Genomic DNA, 16,421 nt, shown 5'->3' on the forward strand with positions numbered 1-16,421 from the left:
GTTATTCGTGGCTGATGTGTCAAAGGAACAGGCCTCTGCCCAGTAACTAGAGCTTTTGTGAGGGACACTGAATCCCCAGACCGAAGAATTTTTGCAGTGCTGCAAGGGAATGTGATGGGTTAGGAAGATGCTCTTAACTGGCTTACCTGTTTCTCAGGTGCAAGGTAAGAGAGAGTGCCTCAGCCTCTTGCCCTGCTGCTGAGGTGGAACCACTGGAAGAAAGGTGCTTCTGTGGGGAATGCGGTCACAGGTACCAAGCTTTGGCTTGTTGGCTTGAATGGCTTTGACTAGCACTGCCCAAGCTAGGGGGCAATGTGGAGGCATCCTTGAGCTGGGAGGGACTCTTTAAAGAATTACTAATGCTGTCATCCCTGGTCTCTAGTGAGGTCATAGGGCAAATGAAGCCAGCACCATTGGAGACCAGGGAGGGAAACCAGTCATACAGCAGTTGTCACCATGTCCCAAAAGGCCCATTGTCAGAGCTGAGGGACAGCAGAAGCCCCAGTAAGAGAAATGAACCCCCCAAAGGCCAGGAACTCTAAGTTCTGTGGGCCATGCCACTCTCCTGGCCTGGCCCATTACCCCAGCTGGGGCAAGGCAACACAGGTGACAGCCGGATGTTTTGAGAGAGTTGTGAAGTGGAGGCTGAGGCTCAGTGTATCCTGCATGGAGAATACATGCTTGTCCACAAGGACAATGAAGGAGGTGGCTTTTAGGGACCTTGGAGATTTAAAATGAACAGGATAAGGTGCCTGGGCAAGTACTGCTCACTGGGCTAAAGCTGGTACTCATGAGAGAACAAGCATGTTCACAACAGAAAACCTTAACAAAGGAGGTGTTAAATGTGTTTATTTGTCTGTACTTGAGCTGTGGTAACACCTGCAGGGTGTGTAAGCAAGTCTATGGGGGGGGGGGGGGGCAGCTGACCACAGCTCCACCATCCTGGGGTAGCTCATAGTGCCAGGAGTGGCCCTTATCTTGTTCAGAGCAAGCGAGGTAGGGGTGACCTGAAGGCACATCACAGGGCTTCCTGCAGATCTTTGAGAAATGCCTGGGTCACACACAGGCCAGAGGTGCCTTGCCCCTTAAGTCCCAAACTTCTTTGGGCTGATCCTTCATAGAGTGGGTGCTCAGAACCCAGAATACTACACCTCCTAGCATTCCCAGATGGAAACCTGGAGAAGACACTTCAACGCTTGACTTGTCCGCTCTTCAGGGATAGGTGTTCTCTGTTCCCAAAAGGAAATACAGAGTTTTAGTAAAGAGCCACGCCTACTGTGTGACCTTCCTCCTCCTCTTCCTTGGACCCTCTTCTCAACCACTTCCTTCCTTTGGCTCTTAAGACACAGCAGGTTCTGTGAACTTCTCTCAGAAAGGCCTTGGCCAGCACTAGTAAGGGTAAGTCAGGTGGTCAAGGCACTGGTTGATTTCAGACTGCCCCAGAGAGAACAATTTAACTGCAGGCATCAAGCACCTCCACCTGGGGGTTCGGGTCCTCTCTGAGGGGTTGCTTTAAAAAAAAAAAAAAAAAAAAAAAATGTGAAAAAAAGTTTGCCTCCTCATTGGTTTGCTAGTATCGTACAGATTTCTTCCTAAGTGACTCCAATCTTAAGCCCTGGTATAGTAAGAAACAGGGCTGATGTCTCAAGCCTCTCAGGGCGCTTCCCTAAAGGCACGTTGTCAAGTCAACCAGAACTTTGCTTTCCTGCTAGAGGTCCTCATCTCCACCCCAGAGACCCGTAGGCACTCCCAAGAGCTGCTGGCAGAGTTTAGGGACACAGCCAGTGGCTCAGCTGAGTTCCTGACTAGAATATAGCGCTTTTACTACTGGCCTTTTAACCTGCTTTCTTCTGCATCCAGCACCAGCAATCAAGGCTACACCATGGGTCAGGTGTTAGCAACCCATTAAAGCTGAGGCCTCAGCTCTCTAAAGGACCAAGAGCTAGCTACCTGTCTGACACAGGCCCGCGTGTGTGTGTGTGTGTGTGTGTGTGTGTGTGTGACAAATTGTATGGTATTCCAAAGCCCGACAGGGCTCTGCCAGCCCCTGGTGAGTTTTAGCCATGTTGTCTTGCTTACTTCACAACCAAATTTGTCCCCTCTTCTCTTGGCAAAGGGAGAAAAAAGTCTCTAGCCATGTGATACCTACATAATAGAAACCAAGAAGCTATTACTTGAGCGAACTCAAAGGAAGAGACAGGTCTGTTTACTGGGAAGGAAAGCAGGGTGAGGTGGGATCAGTGAAAAGGTCAGAGCATGTGGCACTTCCCTGGCAGTAGCGCAGTTTTAACCAACCGCAGGCTGATTTTGGAGGCCCGAGACTGCATCTGCAAACCCAGGCTGCCCAAGCCCCCGCTGCCCCCAAACCACCAAAAGTGAACAACTCCGGTCTGCTATCACTGTCCCTTGAGGAAACTGGTGACAGTCACCCACCCGACTATAGAGGTGGCCAAAACGTTTTCACTCCTTAGCTTTGCCAGCATGTTTCTCCAAAACTCCCCAGGACCCCTAACTTGCCAGTTCCACCAAACATGTACTGCAGAGCTGCCTTCTTGAGTCAGTCTGGGACAGAGAGATGTGCCCACGGTGGACAATGCCCAAGCCTCTCCTCCACCCCACGTGGTTGGTTCTCGGGCACAGACCGTTACTCCCTCTGGAGCACGGCTGCAGACCAGGTTTAGACACTGTGACTAAGCTACTTTTCTCCCCAGAGTGCTTTATTTGGGCAGAATGTGTTCTCACCGCCATCCTGGACTGCCTCTCCCAGAAGGCGTCTTCTCTACTGGCTGGCTAGAGCTGCAGGGAAAGGGACCATCACACTTTGGTAAAGAGAACAGGGAAAGGCCATGAACAAACAAAGACAGACTTGTAGTTTATTTTGTATTTTTTTTTAAATAAATACACTTTACATTAAAGAAAAAAGGCCTTTGATTTGTAATTTCCACATTGGGGAGAAAGGGAAGAAAAAAATTTTTGAAAAACAATCACAAAGAAAAATAGAGGGAGTGAACTTATATCCTAAGTTCCCTCAACTCCACAAAACCAATATCCACAACGACCTTGCTGCCCCCAAACCATGAAGGTGGGTGAACCTGGGAATTTACTCAGCAAACAAGCAGTGCCTTCCTCCCCACCTCGGGCACGAAGGAAAGCAAATTAACCTGACAGCATATGAGGCAACAAAACAGGTTAAAAAATCATATATTATATTTATAATAAAATACTCTTAATCCTTATCAATTTAAGAAACCACGATTTTCCTTTTCATTTAAATACGTATGTAAAAATGCCTCTGTATTGTTCTTTAGACATCATTTTCTTCCATAGAAAATGAAGTGCAGGGACAAGAGACCTGGTGGATATAAGTTCATACCCTCAGTTATAAATGCCTGTTTTTTTTTTCTTTTTAAGTTTTATAAAAAACTATTTCTTGTTCTTTAAGTAAAGAACGTTATACAAAGAAAATATATTGTGAAATAACCCCAGAGACATGTTTTTTCCCCCCCCTTGAGGAAAGAGCTGTCCATCCTAGGAGAAGGGGGGAAGCAGAATAGGGCCTAAACCCTGTTGTCTTTTTGTGGTTGTTATTGTTTTAGAAGGACCCTCAGATTCCAGTGAGGCTCTCTAAGCCATATTCCTCTGAATGCAGGGCATGCAGTTCCTTAAAAGACAGCCCTGGGAGATGGGGAAGGGAAGGTGTTCTGAATTCATCTGACTCAGTTTCTCGCCTGTCAAGAATGTCTTCCATATGATGATGGTCCCTCATTCATTCAGAGATAAGATGATGTCATCTTCCAAATCAGAGTTGTCAGAGCTGTCCGCTGAAAGGGAAGACGACAGAGAGACTAGGTTATGCACTAGGCTTACAGGAAGCTTTTAGGAAGGAAACACCTACATACACACATTTATGCTTGAGCAGAGTTAACTGCCAGTTTCCAGAAAGAAGAAAACACAACAATTAACTACTTGGAGCTGGCTCTGGAGAATATACTTGTTGGCAACAGTGGCCACCCTGGGGCCTTTTACTCTCGTGCCCTTCAAAGGGCCTGGATGCAATGCTCTCTGCTTTCCAGAGGTGCTTCCTGCTGGGGGGGGGGGGGGGGGTTGGCTAAAGGAACAAGGCAAGCCCTGAAGCTTCTGCATAGCTGCAAAGGGGCAGGGCTGAGGGAGTAATGACTGAGCCCTTTGGCCTTGTGTCCTTCAGGGATGGGTGCACAGGCCTGCCCGATCCCCCTAGGACCACTAAAAAGGGAGGCCAAGCCCAAGCAAGAGTGAGATTTCTCTTAAACTCTCAACAACTCTCTTATCAAAGACCTCATAAAGGTAGAGACTGTCAACCTAGGATTCATTCCTCTGTAAGTTCTGAATATAATCAGCAGGGAACAAGCTCCCAGAAAGGTACAGGCCGGCATGCAGCAACACCAGAGGAGGAGTACCTAGAAACTCTAGGTTGGAGACCAGCAGGGAGTAGCTATGACACCGTGGAATGTGGCACCATGTCTCTGGCACAGGAGGAGCACTCCGCTTGACCATCGGCCTTCTCAGGCAGTGAATAGACCACATTAACACCTCTGGAAGGATCCACTGAGGAATGAAACTAGGCAAAAGAACCTTCAAAATGAGGTAGATACACCATTGTCTGGCTGATCAAGATCGGAGGGAAACATAGTACCTAGGCTCCTAAGGACTCTAGTACTTGCTGAAGGAAGGTGAGGGAAAAGTCTTGGTGCCCCTTTGATTACAGTTCAGGAAGCCATGAAACCTTTTTAACAAGGTCTCCAAGGAAGTAGACAGATTGTGAGCGGGAGCCTTGCAAATGCCCACAGGCTGTGGGGTTCCCACATAGAGAGGGACACCAATGGTTCCAAAAAATTCCCCATCAGCCTTTCCCAGATACCTGAGAACTCTCAGGAAAGCTGAGGCAAGAACAATGCATGTTCCCAAACCTTCCTTCATTCACTACAATCTCCTTTACGAAGAAAACTGAAGTGGATAAAGTGAAACCAGCAAACAGACAGCTGTGATACAAGAAAGCCCTGAATGTAAACGAGAGGTAACTGGAAAAGTCAGTGCTTCTGGGCCTACAAGGGCACAAGCACGACCCGACTACTGGTGAGGAGCAGGGATGTCAGGGCAGGAAGATCAGAGAACTAACATCTGAGCTGAACCAAACGGCCTTGTCAGCTTCCCTGCTGCAAGAACTCCAGGAGGAAGCGCCAACAGAAAAAGGTAGGGCCTGCTCTCCACAGCCAAGCACAGCACCGTGTCCCAGCCGTGGCAGACCTCCAGGGAGTCCCCTAGTGCTCCTGTGATGTATGATCCAACAATGCCAGACCGCCTGCCTGACACCTGACCGTCAGCTGTGCAGCTGCTAAGAGCTTAACAACTGTGCCTCACATCTAAGGAGTAAAAATGCAGCTGCACAAGGACTGAGACACAATCTTTAAGCAAATCAGGCACAGGGTCTGAGAGAAGCTTCAGGGCCTGGGCGCAGACTCCATTCTTGGTGGTCAGGTGACAGGACATCTTTCTCTAGCTTCCTTAGCCTCTTCTCACCCTCAACTGTTGAAGAGCCCCAACCCCAGACTCTGGTCAGGACCTCTCCTTCTAAAAGGCCCTCTGAGGCAAAGGCAGTCTAGATGTAAAAAATCAGTCCCTGCAGTGTTTAACCTGCTGCCTCTACAACACACAAGCTTTTGGGGAAAGCAGAACTGACTGCAACAGAGAAACACACAAGACTTCAGCGTCAAGGTGTTTTCTCTTCCTAAGGCTGGGGCTCTGCATGTGAAACTGATCACTGGCTCTCTATAGGACCTGGGCCTAGCAAAGTTATGGGGTGGCACAGGGCTGCGGTTTTCAACAGTCTCAATGACTTTCATCACATCCTAAAAGGGCTACTACATGAGCTCAGAACGGTTAAGAGCTAATCTGAGTAGTGTGACACAAAATATCAGCATACCAAGGGTACAGAGAATGCTCCCTCTGCTCTGCTGTAAACTCCGGGAAGGGGCCGGGGGGAGGGGGTTGTTCTCTACAAAACAGACAGCAATGCAGTACATGCTATATCCATGCTGCCTCCATATCACCACTTCAGCTCTGGAGCCCAAGCTGAAATGTCCTCAAGTTGTCGACTATTACAGCATATTCACATCATAAATATTCCCACCAAAATAAAGTAATATTCTCATTGCTAAAAGAATTAAGGTTCTCCAGATTACCTCTTGGGCCTGAAGGAATTTCCTAAAGAGTTAATAAAGGAGGCAGTAATTTTACAGGCCAAAAACAAATTTAGTGGCTTTATATTCAAGAATAAAAAAATGAGTGACCATCTCATGTCAGGAGCACCGCTGCCAGCTGTACTCCTGGCCTGTTACTTGTAATTGAAGGAAACACAACTTGTAGCCCATGTGGCACTATTCACAGATGACAAAAAGTTCACTAAAAATTGTCCTTTTACTCCCATCAATACTGTCATGTGTCCATGACCCTTAGTCCCTCTTACCTGGCTCTCTGACCATGGCTAGGGACAAGGCAAGTCCTCCTCCACTGAATCACCTCAACCTCCAATATAGAAAAATGGAAGCTGGTAAAGAGCAGACGAGCAGATAGAGAAGGCATTCCCTCCCAACCCCCACAGAGCCTCCTCAAAATACAACTTCAGCAAGAGGATTTCTGTAACAAAGTCTCCCCTAAGCCAACTGCCTTCCATCTTGAAGGCTAGAAGCACATGTAAGATTTATCCCAAAGAAATTGGATTTGGGTCACTGTGGAATAGAATCTTTTATACATATGTTTAAATATATACCACAACCACCCTCTGCTTACACACACACACGTTCCTCCTACCACCAAACACCAATGATTATAAAAACCAAGCAACTACTATGAAGACGCTTGGCATAAGTTGGGCCTAGGCCAGCACACAGTATTTCCTGTAAATGAATTTCATGTAAATGTTCTGCATCTGTGCTGTTTGAAATGGTAACCACATGTGGCTGCCAAGTACTTCAATTGTGGACATGAATGAGGAAATGAATTTTTAATTTAATTAAAATTTTAATGGCTGCATTTGGTTAGTAGCCACCATATTAGGCATAATACCTGCCATAGTTATGAGAATGCTGGCCGGGTTAGCTACATGAATATGGCTGGGTATCAGAGAGACTGCTCCCCAGTCAGCCAGGGTAGCACAAGGAAGAACCAGGACCACAGCAAGTACGTCACTGTCAACAGGCAGCCAGATATGTCCTCTTGAAATGGGTAGAGTATAATTGCAGAGCCAGCAAACTCTTAGAACTAACAGCTGGTTTATTTGGGATTCATTAGCATAGTCAGGGGTCAACTTCAGAAACTTGTCCTAAAGAGAAATTAGTAGGAAAATTAGAGGTTGTTCTTGATAACTTTGAGCCGGGGGCAGAGCAGGGGATGAGTGGGCAAAACAGAAGCCAAAAAGAAACATTTGTTGCCTAGCCTCTAAGAAGGCTTAGGCAAAAGCACAGGAAAAGATTCCAACACAAGAGAGCTTTTACTTCTTCGTAACTTTAAAAAGAAGGAGGCACAGCACCCCCATAAGCAGCTGCTGACTCCGGCTCTGCCCCTCAGGAAGAACTACATTCTAAGGCTAATCCTCTAAAGCAGAAATCGACAGACTATGTGGCCCACCGGCCAAACCAAGCCCACCATGCATGTTTGTAAATAAACTTTTACTTCTGAATCAGAGCCACAATCATTAAATTATGTCTTGTGTCTGGCTGCTTTTACACTACAACAGCAGAGCTGAAGAGCTGCAAGAGACACCATATGGCCCACAAAGCATAAAATATTTAACTGTCCAGCCTTTAAGAAAAAGTTTGCCAACCTCTGTTTTACAGATGAGATAACAGCCTTTTAGTTACACAGCCTGGTGAAAGCAGAGGATTGGAGATGCGAAATCGCTTTTCCTCAAGGTGCCAGAGTGGTGAATCTATAGTTATGGGGCACAGAATCCTGGTGTGGCTTGCTGGCTGGGAGGGCTCAGGGAAGGGACCTCTCCCTGGGTACCAAGATTCAGCTTCAGGGTCAGCCCTACACTTACTGTCCCCCAGGATCAGTTCCACTTCCTCGTCCGCATCAGAGTCCTCGTCCTCCCCATCCTCTCCCTCCTCTAGAAGGTTCGCTAGCTCCTCGTCAGAGGGAGAAAAGTCATTGTCCCCATCCTCCCCTGCGTTCTCGTTGTTGTCATCCTCCTCCAACTCCGCCTCCAGCAACTGGTCAGTGTCAAGCTCATCTAGATCATCAGTGTCGTCATCATCTTCATCGTCATCTTCTTCCTCCTGTTCTTCCTCTTCCTGGTAAGAGAGCATGAGGTCCATTAAGAAAACACAGAGGCCTAAGCGCATGTGGGCCACATGGGGAATCTTTCCCTCCTTCTCAAAGGACAGGGGAGGAAACTGTCAGGAGAGAGAGTGGTAATCTAGGTAATCTAATGAAGACTGAGACAGGCCAGACATGTTCCCCAAGATTCTCAAAGCACCTCTCAGATAAGGATTACTGGTCACTCCACAAAGGCATTACTAGTCACACAGCCCTTACCCAAGAAAGCACACAACTCACCTCACAGAGGTCTTTGCCAACAGCATTCTAGGTTCCTAAATAACTAATAACAAAACCCAGGAGGCACTTCTCTCTCTCTTGCGTCAACCAAACCAAGTAAAATCAGTTGGGGCACTGGAACAAAAGCTTCTACTAGAATCTAAAAAGCAATGCTTTAACAAGACAGAGAAAGAACACAGCTGCTGAGTCAGCTCCTAAGCCCTTCAAGTTCTTGCCCTTGCTCTTATAACCAAAGATGTGATCATCTAATTGTCCAACAAAACTGACTTTTACAATACAGAACAGATACCCACATTTTCGGTTATAAGCCACACACACAAAAACACACAAAAAGTATGTTAGAGAAACCATCGTTCCTTCCACATTCTTAAGAGAGCTTTCCAAGGCAGGAAAACTACCAGAAAACTAACAAAATACTTGGTTCTGGGTACCCTGAGCTTTGTAAAGGATACATTCTGGCAACTGCCAGAATTCAACTTTGCACTAGAATTCAAATTGTGTCCTCTCCTGCTTGAAAGGAAACCAAGACACCTCTGCTTTGATAAGGATGACAGGTGTTCCCAAGTAAATGTAACCAACATTCACTTATCCTTCTGCTCAAACACCAACTGTCAACCTTGCTAGTAGCAAAGCGCTTCTTCTAATTCCTGCAATAAAATATAAAATTCACTTAATACATTGCCCTAATGAAAGCCAAGAAAGAACAAGCCCAACATGCACAGAAAAAAATATGTAGAACACATTTTTAAAAGTGCTGCTACATGGCAATCACTTAAAAACTAAAAATTCTGTGCTCATTTGGCCACTAGAGTGGCCATAGAGTTCATCAACTATAATGTAAATTAGGCTCACTCACATTCAGCAGAGTAGCCCTGCTTTACGGACTTTTGATAATTTTGGAACCATCCTTTAGAGACATTTTGACATACTGTTTGACCCAGTGACTTGGACTTTTCAACAATTTCTGGCAGCTATATGGGAAAAACTAATCCCTTTAAATACCCAGTAATCCTAAGGCCTGTACAAACGTGTATATGGTCTAGACCAGAGTTTGTATGCAATTGTGTGTGAAAGCACACGACAGCCTGATAACAGTGTTCCCACAGCCTTGGCCACGTATCACCTCCACAAGGATGGCTAAGTAAGCATTCATCCACTGAAAAAATGCTGAGAGTACTTGGAGGCAGTAATGACAAACTGGGACACAGACAAGCTCCTCAGCCCCTACAAACACATGAGCTCATACAAATACTGGGAGAAGGCAGAAGGCTCAAAATTCAGGGAAATAATCCAAAGTGCTTACCAAATTACAACTCTTGCCTCTTTTTTCCAGGCATATTTTCATGGCCTTGACCAAAATTAGTTTAATCCATTAATAAAGTACCACAGTTAAAAACAAGTACATTAAAGAAGAGAATATCCAAAGCCCTGTGTTTCTTAAGCCTCTGTGGGACAATATATAAAATTTAAGACGGCATAATTTTTTATTTTTGATTCTAAAATTAATAGTTACTGATATGCATGTTCGGCATTATTTAAAGACTATGGGACAAGGGGCACCTGGGTGGCTCAGTCAGTTAAGCGGCCGACTTCGGCTCAGGTCATGATCTTGCGGTCCGTGAGTTCGAGCCCCGCGTCGGGCTCTGTGCTGACAGCTCGGAGCCTGGAGCCTGTTTCAGATTCTGTGTCTCCCTCTCTCTGACCCTCCCCCGTTCATGCTCTCTCTCTGTCTCAAAAATAAATAAATGTTGAAAAAAAAAAAATTAAAAAAAAAAAAAATAAAGACTATGGGACAGGCAAAAATGCCCAGGCTTTGGGATCAAACACGCCTGGGTTAGAATCCTGACTTTGCCAATTACATGTTATGTAAACCTAGGCAATTTACATAAATTTTCAATGTCCCATAACTTTTAAAGGTCTACTGTTGAGTGGTTATGTAAAAGGTCACACTGTTCAAACAGGTATCTGTTAGCCAGCAAATTTCAGAAGGCCATTCGCTTTCATTTCTAAAGATATCAAAGCCTAGCTGATCCAAGAGAACTGTGAAAAACCTCCTAAATCAAAAGCAATCCTAGAAAATAACTCACTCAGAGTGTGAGCTCTGAACCATATATAACATTCCAAATTCCTCCAAAAGACTAAAAATCCAACCCTTATTTAATCTTGAAGTAGAAGAAATAGTTTATATATATTCACCCCAGAAGGCCATGAGGTCTTATAGGACGACCATGAAAGGGCAAGGAGTAGGAAGGGGAGCTGTATCTGCATCTCAAGTAAAACCCATCACTTCATCATTTATACTCTATGATTAATGACCAATGCCGGTTTAATATATGTTGTTACACATGGATATAGCCATAAACTCACTTTCTAAATTTTAAATCTGAAACCCGAATCATGAAACAGCAGCTCACAAGATCTGTCCAAAATACTGTAGAATCTAATTCTGTGGCTGAACTCAATAGAAAGTCCAGGAAATAATTTTAGGAATATTCTCTGCTGGTTTTAAGTACCTGGTTGGTAACATAAGCCCCTCTCCTTCAGTGGAAGCCAGCCTTCCACTCATGCTCCACACAGCGGTCCTCTCTGGATCTCGTTACCACAGTCACTCACTTCCCACCCCACACACCTAAACTTCCCTCACACTTCTCTCACTGGCTTCTCACCTTCTCTGAAGAGGGTAAGCTTGCACAAACCGAACTACTTCTCAATCCACATAGGCTCCACATTACTTCCACCTAAACCCTATTCTAGGTCTCTGGACCCACTGCCACCTGCTCAATCATTAGTCGACTGATACAATACCTGACTTTGGGATGATTTACTCTGCTTCACAGAGCTGTTGCTAGGATTTAAGGGGGAGAAAAACATGTCTGCATGTACGCATAATAATCTCTTTGGAAAGTGCCTGGCATATATGAAGTGTTCAACAATAGTTTGTTTTTCCTATTATAAGGACGGAAACCTATTTCCTATTACAAGAAAAAGGAAGGCCTGAATGGTCAATGGTGGGGCTTCTCTATAGTGACTGACACTAATCCTGGCCTCTGCACTGGGTTCATCTGTACCAGGTCTCTTGCAGATTTCCTAGGCACACAGGTTCCTACAACTTTTATTTCTGTCTTTATATTTCCTAATTCCTAAATCTTGAACTCTCAGACAGCTCTACCCATTCGTACCACAGAAGTTTAAAATCTCTTAATTCTAAAACTGAATTCAAAGCATCTCTAAACCTAGTACCTTTTCCATACTTCTCCCAGTTAGCAGGTGAAAAATCTCATACATCTTTCACTTCTCCCACTCCTATGGCTTCACATCCAGTTGACTATAGTGTTTCCCACAAATCTCAGGTCCCCAGGACTCCCTCCTACCCACTCTCCTTACACTCACCAACCACATTCTCCCTCCTGCTGCCCATCTCTGGTCTCTCCAGCTCTCTATGGTTATCCCATCCCAGATCCAAAACCCCAGGAGCTCCATAAACACGTCCATGTTCCAGAATTACAACAGAAGCACTATTTACTGAACATTTTTCTAATGCCAACTTCTGTGAATCTCAATTTCTTATTAAAGAGGTGATTTAATTTAATTTAGTCAGTGACTCCTATTCAGATAATGATTCTCAGAATCACCTGGGAAAAAGTTTTCCAAAATACATATTCCAGGCTGACAGAACTAACCTTTATGAATGAAGCTCACACAAGTGGATTTTGGAAAGGTTCCCCAGGAATTGTGAAGTGCACCCCCAATGAAGCACTGCACAAGATGTCCTCTAAAACACCTTCTAGTTCTAAAGTTCTACTTTTCTGTAATAATATACCCTATCCACAGACTCCTAATGACAGAATCAAAAAAGTGATTCCAGGTATTCCAATGACCTTCTGTGCTACATCCAACTGTCTTATACTCTAGGACTTAATGTGATTTTTTAAATTAGTGCAGCATTTGTGTCTAGACCATTCAAAATTCTTCTTGAATACATGTCTCTTTTTCAAGAGAAATAGCTTTTACCAACCTCTTAGAAAACCAAACCTCTGGTCATACTTTAAGAATAGTTCATCTTGGGGCACCAGGGTGGCTCAATTGGTTAAGCGTCCAACTTCAGCTCAGGTCATGATCTCATGGTCCGTGAGTTGTAGCCTCGCATTGGACTCTGTGCTCACAGCTCAGAGCCTGGAGTCTGCTTCAGATTCTGTGGCTCCCACTCTCTCTGCCCCTCCCCCACTCATGCTCTGTCTCTCTCACTCTCAAAAATGAGTAAATGTTAAAAAAAAAAATTTTTAATACTAATAATAAGAATAGTTAATCTAGGGGCGCCTCGGCTCAGTCGGTTAAACATCCAACTCTTGGCTTCAGCTCAAGTCATGATCTCAATGATTCATGAGTTCAAGCCCCACATCGGGCTCTGTGCTAACAGTGTAGAGCCTGTTTGTGATTCTCTCTCATCTTTCTCTCTGCCCCTACCTCACCCACATTCTCTCTCTCATAAATAAATAAACTGAAAAAAAAAATAATAATTAAAAAAAATAAAAACAGTTCACCTAAAAACTAGGATAGTTTGGGGTACCTGGGTGGCTCAGTTAGTTAAAGTCCTGATTCTTGATTTCAGCTCAGGTCATGATCTCACACTTCGTGAGTTTGAGCCCCATCAGGCTCTTCACTGACAGCGTGTAACCTGCTTGGGATTCTGTTTCTCTCTCAGTCCCTCCTCTGCTCACTCTCTTAAACATTTAAAAATCAAATACATACATACATAACCAGGACAGCTTTATAAAATGTAATTAAAACCTAAGCCTACTCTGTTGACATTCTAATGTGTCATATTTTTATAAAAGTTAAACTCCTGCTCCTCCTTTGGACACTTGTTCCTAGTGTTAACAATCATTAAAATAAAAGGTTTATTTCAGAGTCATAAACACTTGTGTTTTTCTCTCCTCATGAGCAGAATCTAATTCATGTACATTTTAAAAATTTAGGGGGAGAGAAAAAGGCCTTTCAGGAATCACTGACCAGGCTTATTGCAGGTGTGTAATCAGTAAAGACTCTTACCATCTGCTTCTAGGCAGTGCAGAACACACAGGAAGCACAGCACACAGTGTGTCCCAGATTCCAAAATAGAGTGGAGAAGAGAGAGCATTATTCCTTTTTAATTTAAGGTTAACTATAATTAGTTGAAATGTATTGCCTTTTCAAATTCTAGGGACAATTATCAATTAACTAATCTTTGGTTTTATAAGTATCCTAAAAGCCAACATCAAAGTTGACTGAATTGTTTTTTTTTAAAAATGACACAGACACCAAAATTCCAATGGATAATATGAGCTTTCACAAATGACTGACTTGTCTGTGCTTTCATCAAATGCCTGAAGGCTAAAGGACTAGCAACCTTAGGAACCAAATATTATGGATGTCAAACACATCATATATGTTTTCATTCAACAATATATTGATTCCATTCATCTCTTCTTGTTAATCTCCAAACTTATTTAAACATAAGGGTAAAAGACAACCATTTTTATGGTATGTAAATTATATCTCAATAAAGCTTTTTAAATAAATAACTATTTAAACAGGTACTTTATGCTGGACCATTTTATCAGGTGGCAGCTGACCATTCATACCTCTGATTTTATTTTGCTAAAATGAAAAGGCAAATTCAAAGATGTCAGTCACAGGTGCCAGCATCCCTGAGCCATATAAGTCAGACCTGGGAAATCTGAGAAGACCTAAGAGCAGATATCTAGACTAGGACAAACTTTGAATGGCAAATGACTTGTAAGAAAATTAATTCTCTAGTTTTAAAATTAGGTGAAGTGCACAAAAGAAAAATAGTTAAAAATAAAATCAAGCTGGCAGAGGAAAGACAGAAATCTGATGGCTGGTAAATACAGTAAAAACACTACTGCAAGATTCCAGGAGGACATGTGAATCAACAGAATTCAGGTTACAAGGGGAACTGCTTGAAGAGATATGGTCTATCCCACTAAAACATCTCTAAATAAAAACCAAAATGCCAATGACTTAAGAATAAAACCAGTTCTCTAATAAGGTCCTTTAAATATGAAATGCACCAGACAATCCTTAAGGACAGTGGTGTCAATATGTAATGAAACAAGCCTTGAAATACAGAAGAAATGCTAACTCACCTACATTGCCTGCAGACACCTAGTCTCCTCCCAGCTAAAGGCTTTTAGGTTTTTCCACAGACTGGGCCTTAGGGCCACTCGTTAGGACCCCCTTGAGTCTGCCCCTCTCAACCTTGGTTTTCCATGACAAGAAAGCCTCTATTTGATCCTTCCTGCATCTGAGTGTCAGAAGTCCTAACAACTACCCTACCTACCCCTTTTCTAATCTCTTTTTCCCTTAACCTCTCAAAAGGAAAGTTAAATAGAAGCACAGGAAAAAAATCAGTAAGTCCTTTCTCTTAAGTTGTTCACAGCTAGCCATGAAAAATTCCCCTCTTATCACTTCGTGTCTGGAGAGCAATGAGGCCAACAGAGGGAACAGCAACTCTCCAGACCCAAAGGTGTCTAGGGCAATGCTAGCTTCTCTTTTCTTGACCTTCTCCTTCAAAGATAATGGGTGCCACATGGACTGGACACAGGTGACAGTCACTAAGTAAGATTATTATTGCCACTCCCTCATAAACTGCAAGGATGTGGGAGGGTAGAAATAATGGTGTTGATAAGTAACTTCAAATAAGCCCAGTTTTTGGTTTAGGTTTACAGGACAACATGTAACATCCGAAAAGCTTGAGATACAACTGATATCTGGTAGTGATAAGATGGTCTGCAGCCACCTTTACCACTGTAATGTACTGACAAATAGCTCAAAAACATCATCTTCTTTATCTATTCAAGGATAAAGTACATCTTGTTTCATGACAGGTAAAGTGGAAAAGAGTATGATGCATTAAGGGAGTGGGATGTCTAAGGTAACAACAGGCCATGAGAATAAAAGAACAGACTCTATTAAGAAACCAACCTAAGGCTCACCAACAATGAAGCAACAGAAAGAAATCAAGGAATCGATCCCATTTACAACTGCACCAAAAACCATAAAATACCTAGGAATAAATCTAACCAAAGAGGAGAAAAGTCTATACACTGAAAACTATAGAAAGCTTATGAAAGAAATTGAAGAAGACACAAAAAAATGGAAAAAGATTCCATGCTCCTGGATAGGAAAAACAAATATTGTTAAAGTGTCAATATTACCCAAAGCAATCTACATATTCAATGCAATCCCTATCAAAATAACACCAGCATTCTTCACAGAGCTAGAACAATCCTAAAATTGGTATGGAACCAGAAAAGACCCCAAATAGCCAAAGCAATCTTGAAAAAGAAAACCAAAGCAGGAGGCATCACAATCCCGGACTTCAAGCCATACTACAAAGCTCTAATCATCAAGACAGTATGGTACTGGTACAAGAACAGACACTCAGATCAGTGGAACAGAATAGAGAACCCAGAAATGGACCCACAAACATACAGCCAACTAATCTTTGACAGAGCAGGAAAGAATATCCAGTGGAATAAAGACAGTCTCTTCAGCAAGTGGTGTTGGGAAAACTGGACAGCGACATGCAGAAGAATGAACCTTGACCACTTTCTTACACCATACACAAAAATAAACTCAAAACAGATGAAAGACCTAAATGTAAGACAGGAAACCATCAAAATTCTCGAGGAGAAAGCAGGCAAAAACCTCTTTGATCTTGCCTGCAGCAACTTCTTACTCAAGACGTCTCCGGAGGCAAGGGAAACAAAAGCGTAAATGAACTACTGGGACCTCATCAAAATAAAAAGCTTCTGCACAACGAAGGA

The 16,421-nt window shown here is 43.5% G+C and overlaps 1 protein-coding gene across 15 annotated transcripts in view; it reads right to left on the reverse strand.

Annotated features, from left to right (window-relative positions):
* Window positions 1-845: 845 nt before the first annotated feature.
* DCAF1 (DDB1 and CUL4 associated factor 1) overlaps window positions 846-16,421 on the reverse strand; it is a 90,110-nt gene continuing 74,534 nt past the window's right edge. For 6 of the 15 annotated variants that reach the window (XM_042929507.1, XM_042929503.1, XM_042929508.1 and 3 more), the window contains 3 exons: window positions 13,642-13,650; window positions 8,075-8,327; window positions 2,860-3,821 (listed from right to left, as the gene is read on the reverse strand). In XM_042929507.1, coding sequence (XP_042785441.1) covers window positions 3,763-3,821; window positions 8,075-8,327; window positions 13,642-13,650 — 321 coding nt within the window. In that variant the 3' untranslated portion in view covers window positions 2,860-3,762. Of the gene's footprint in view, window positions 1,511-2,742; window positions 2,820-2,859; window positions 3,822-8,074; window positions 8,328-13,641; window positions 13,651-16,421 lie in introns of those variants that run through there. The other 9 variants (XM_042929509.1, XM_042929506.1, XR_006199857.1 and 6 more) reach the window with 8 other exon arrangements.

This window comes from Panthera leo, chromosome A2, assembly GCF_018350215.1.
Source record: "Panthera leo isolate Ple1 chromosome A2, P.leo_Ple1_pat1.1, whole genome shotgun sequence".
Lineage (NCBI taxonomy): Eukaryota > Metazoa > Chordata > Mammalia > Carnivora > Felidae > Panthera > Panthera leo.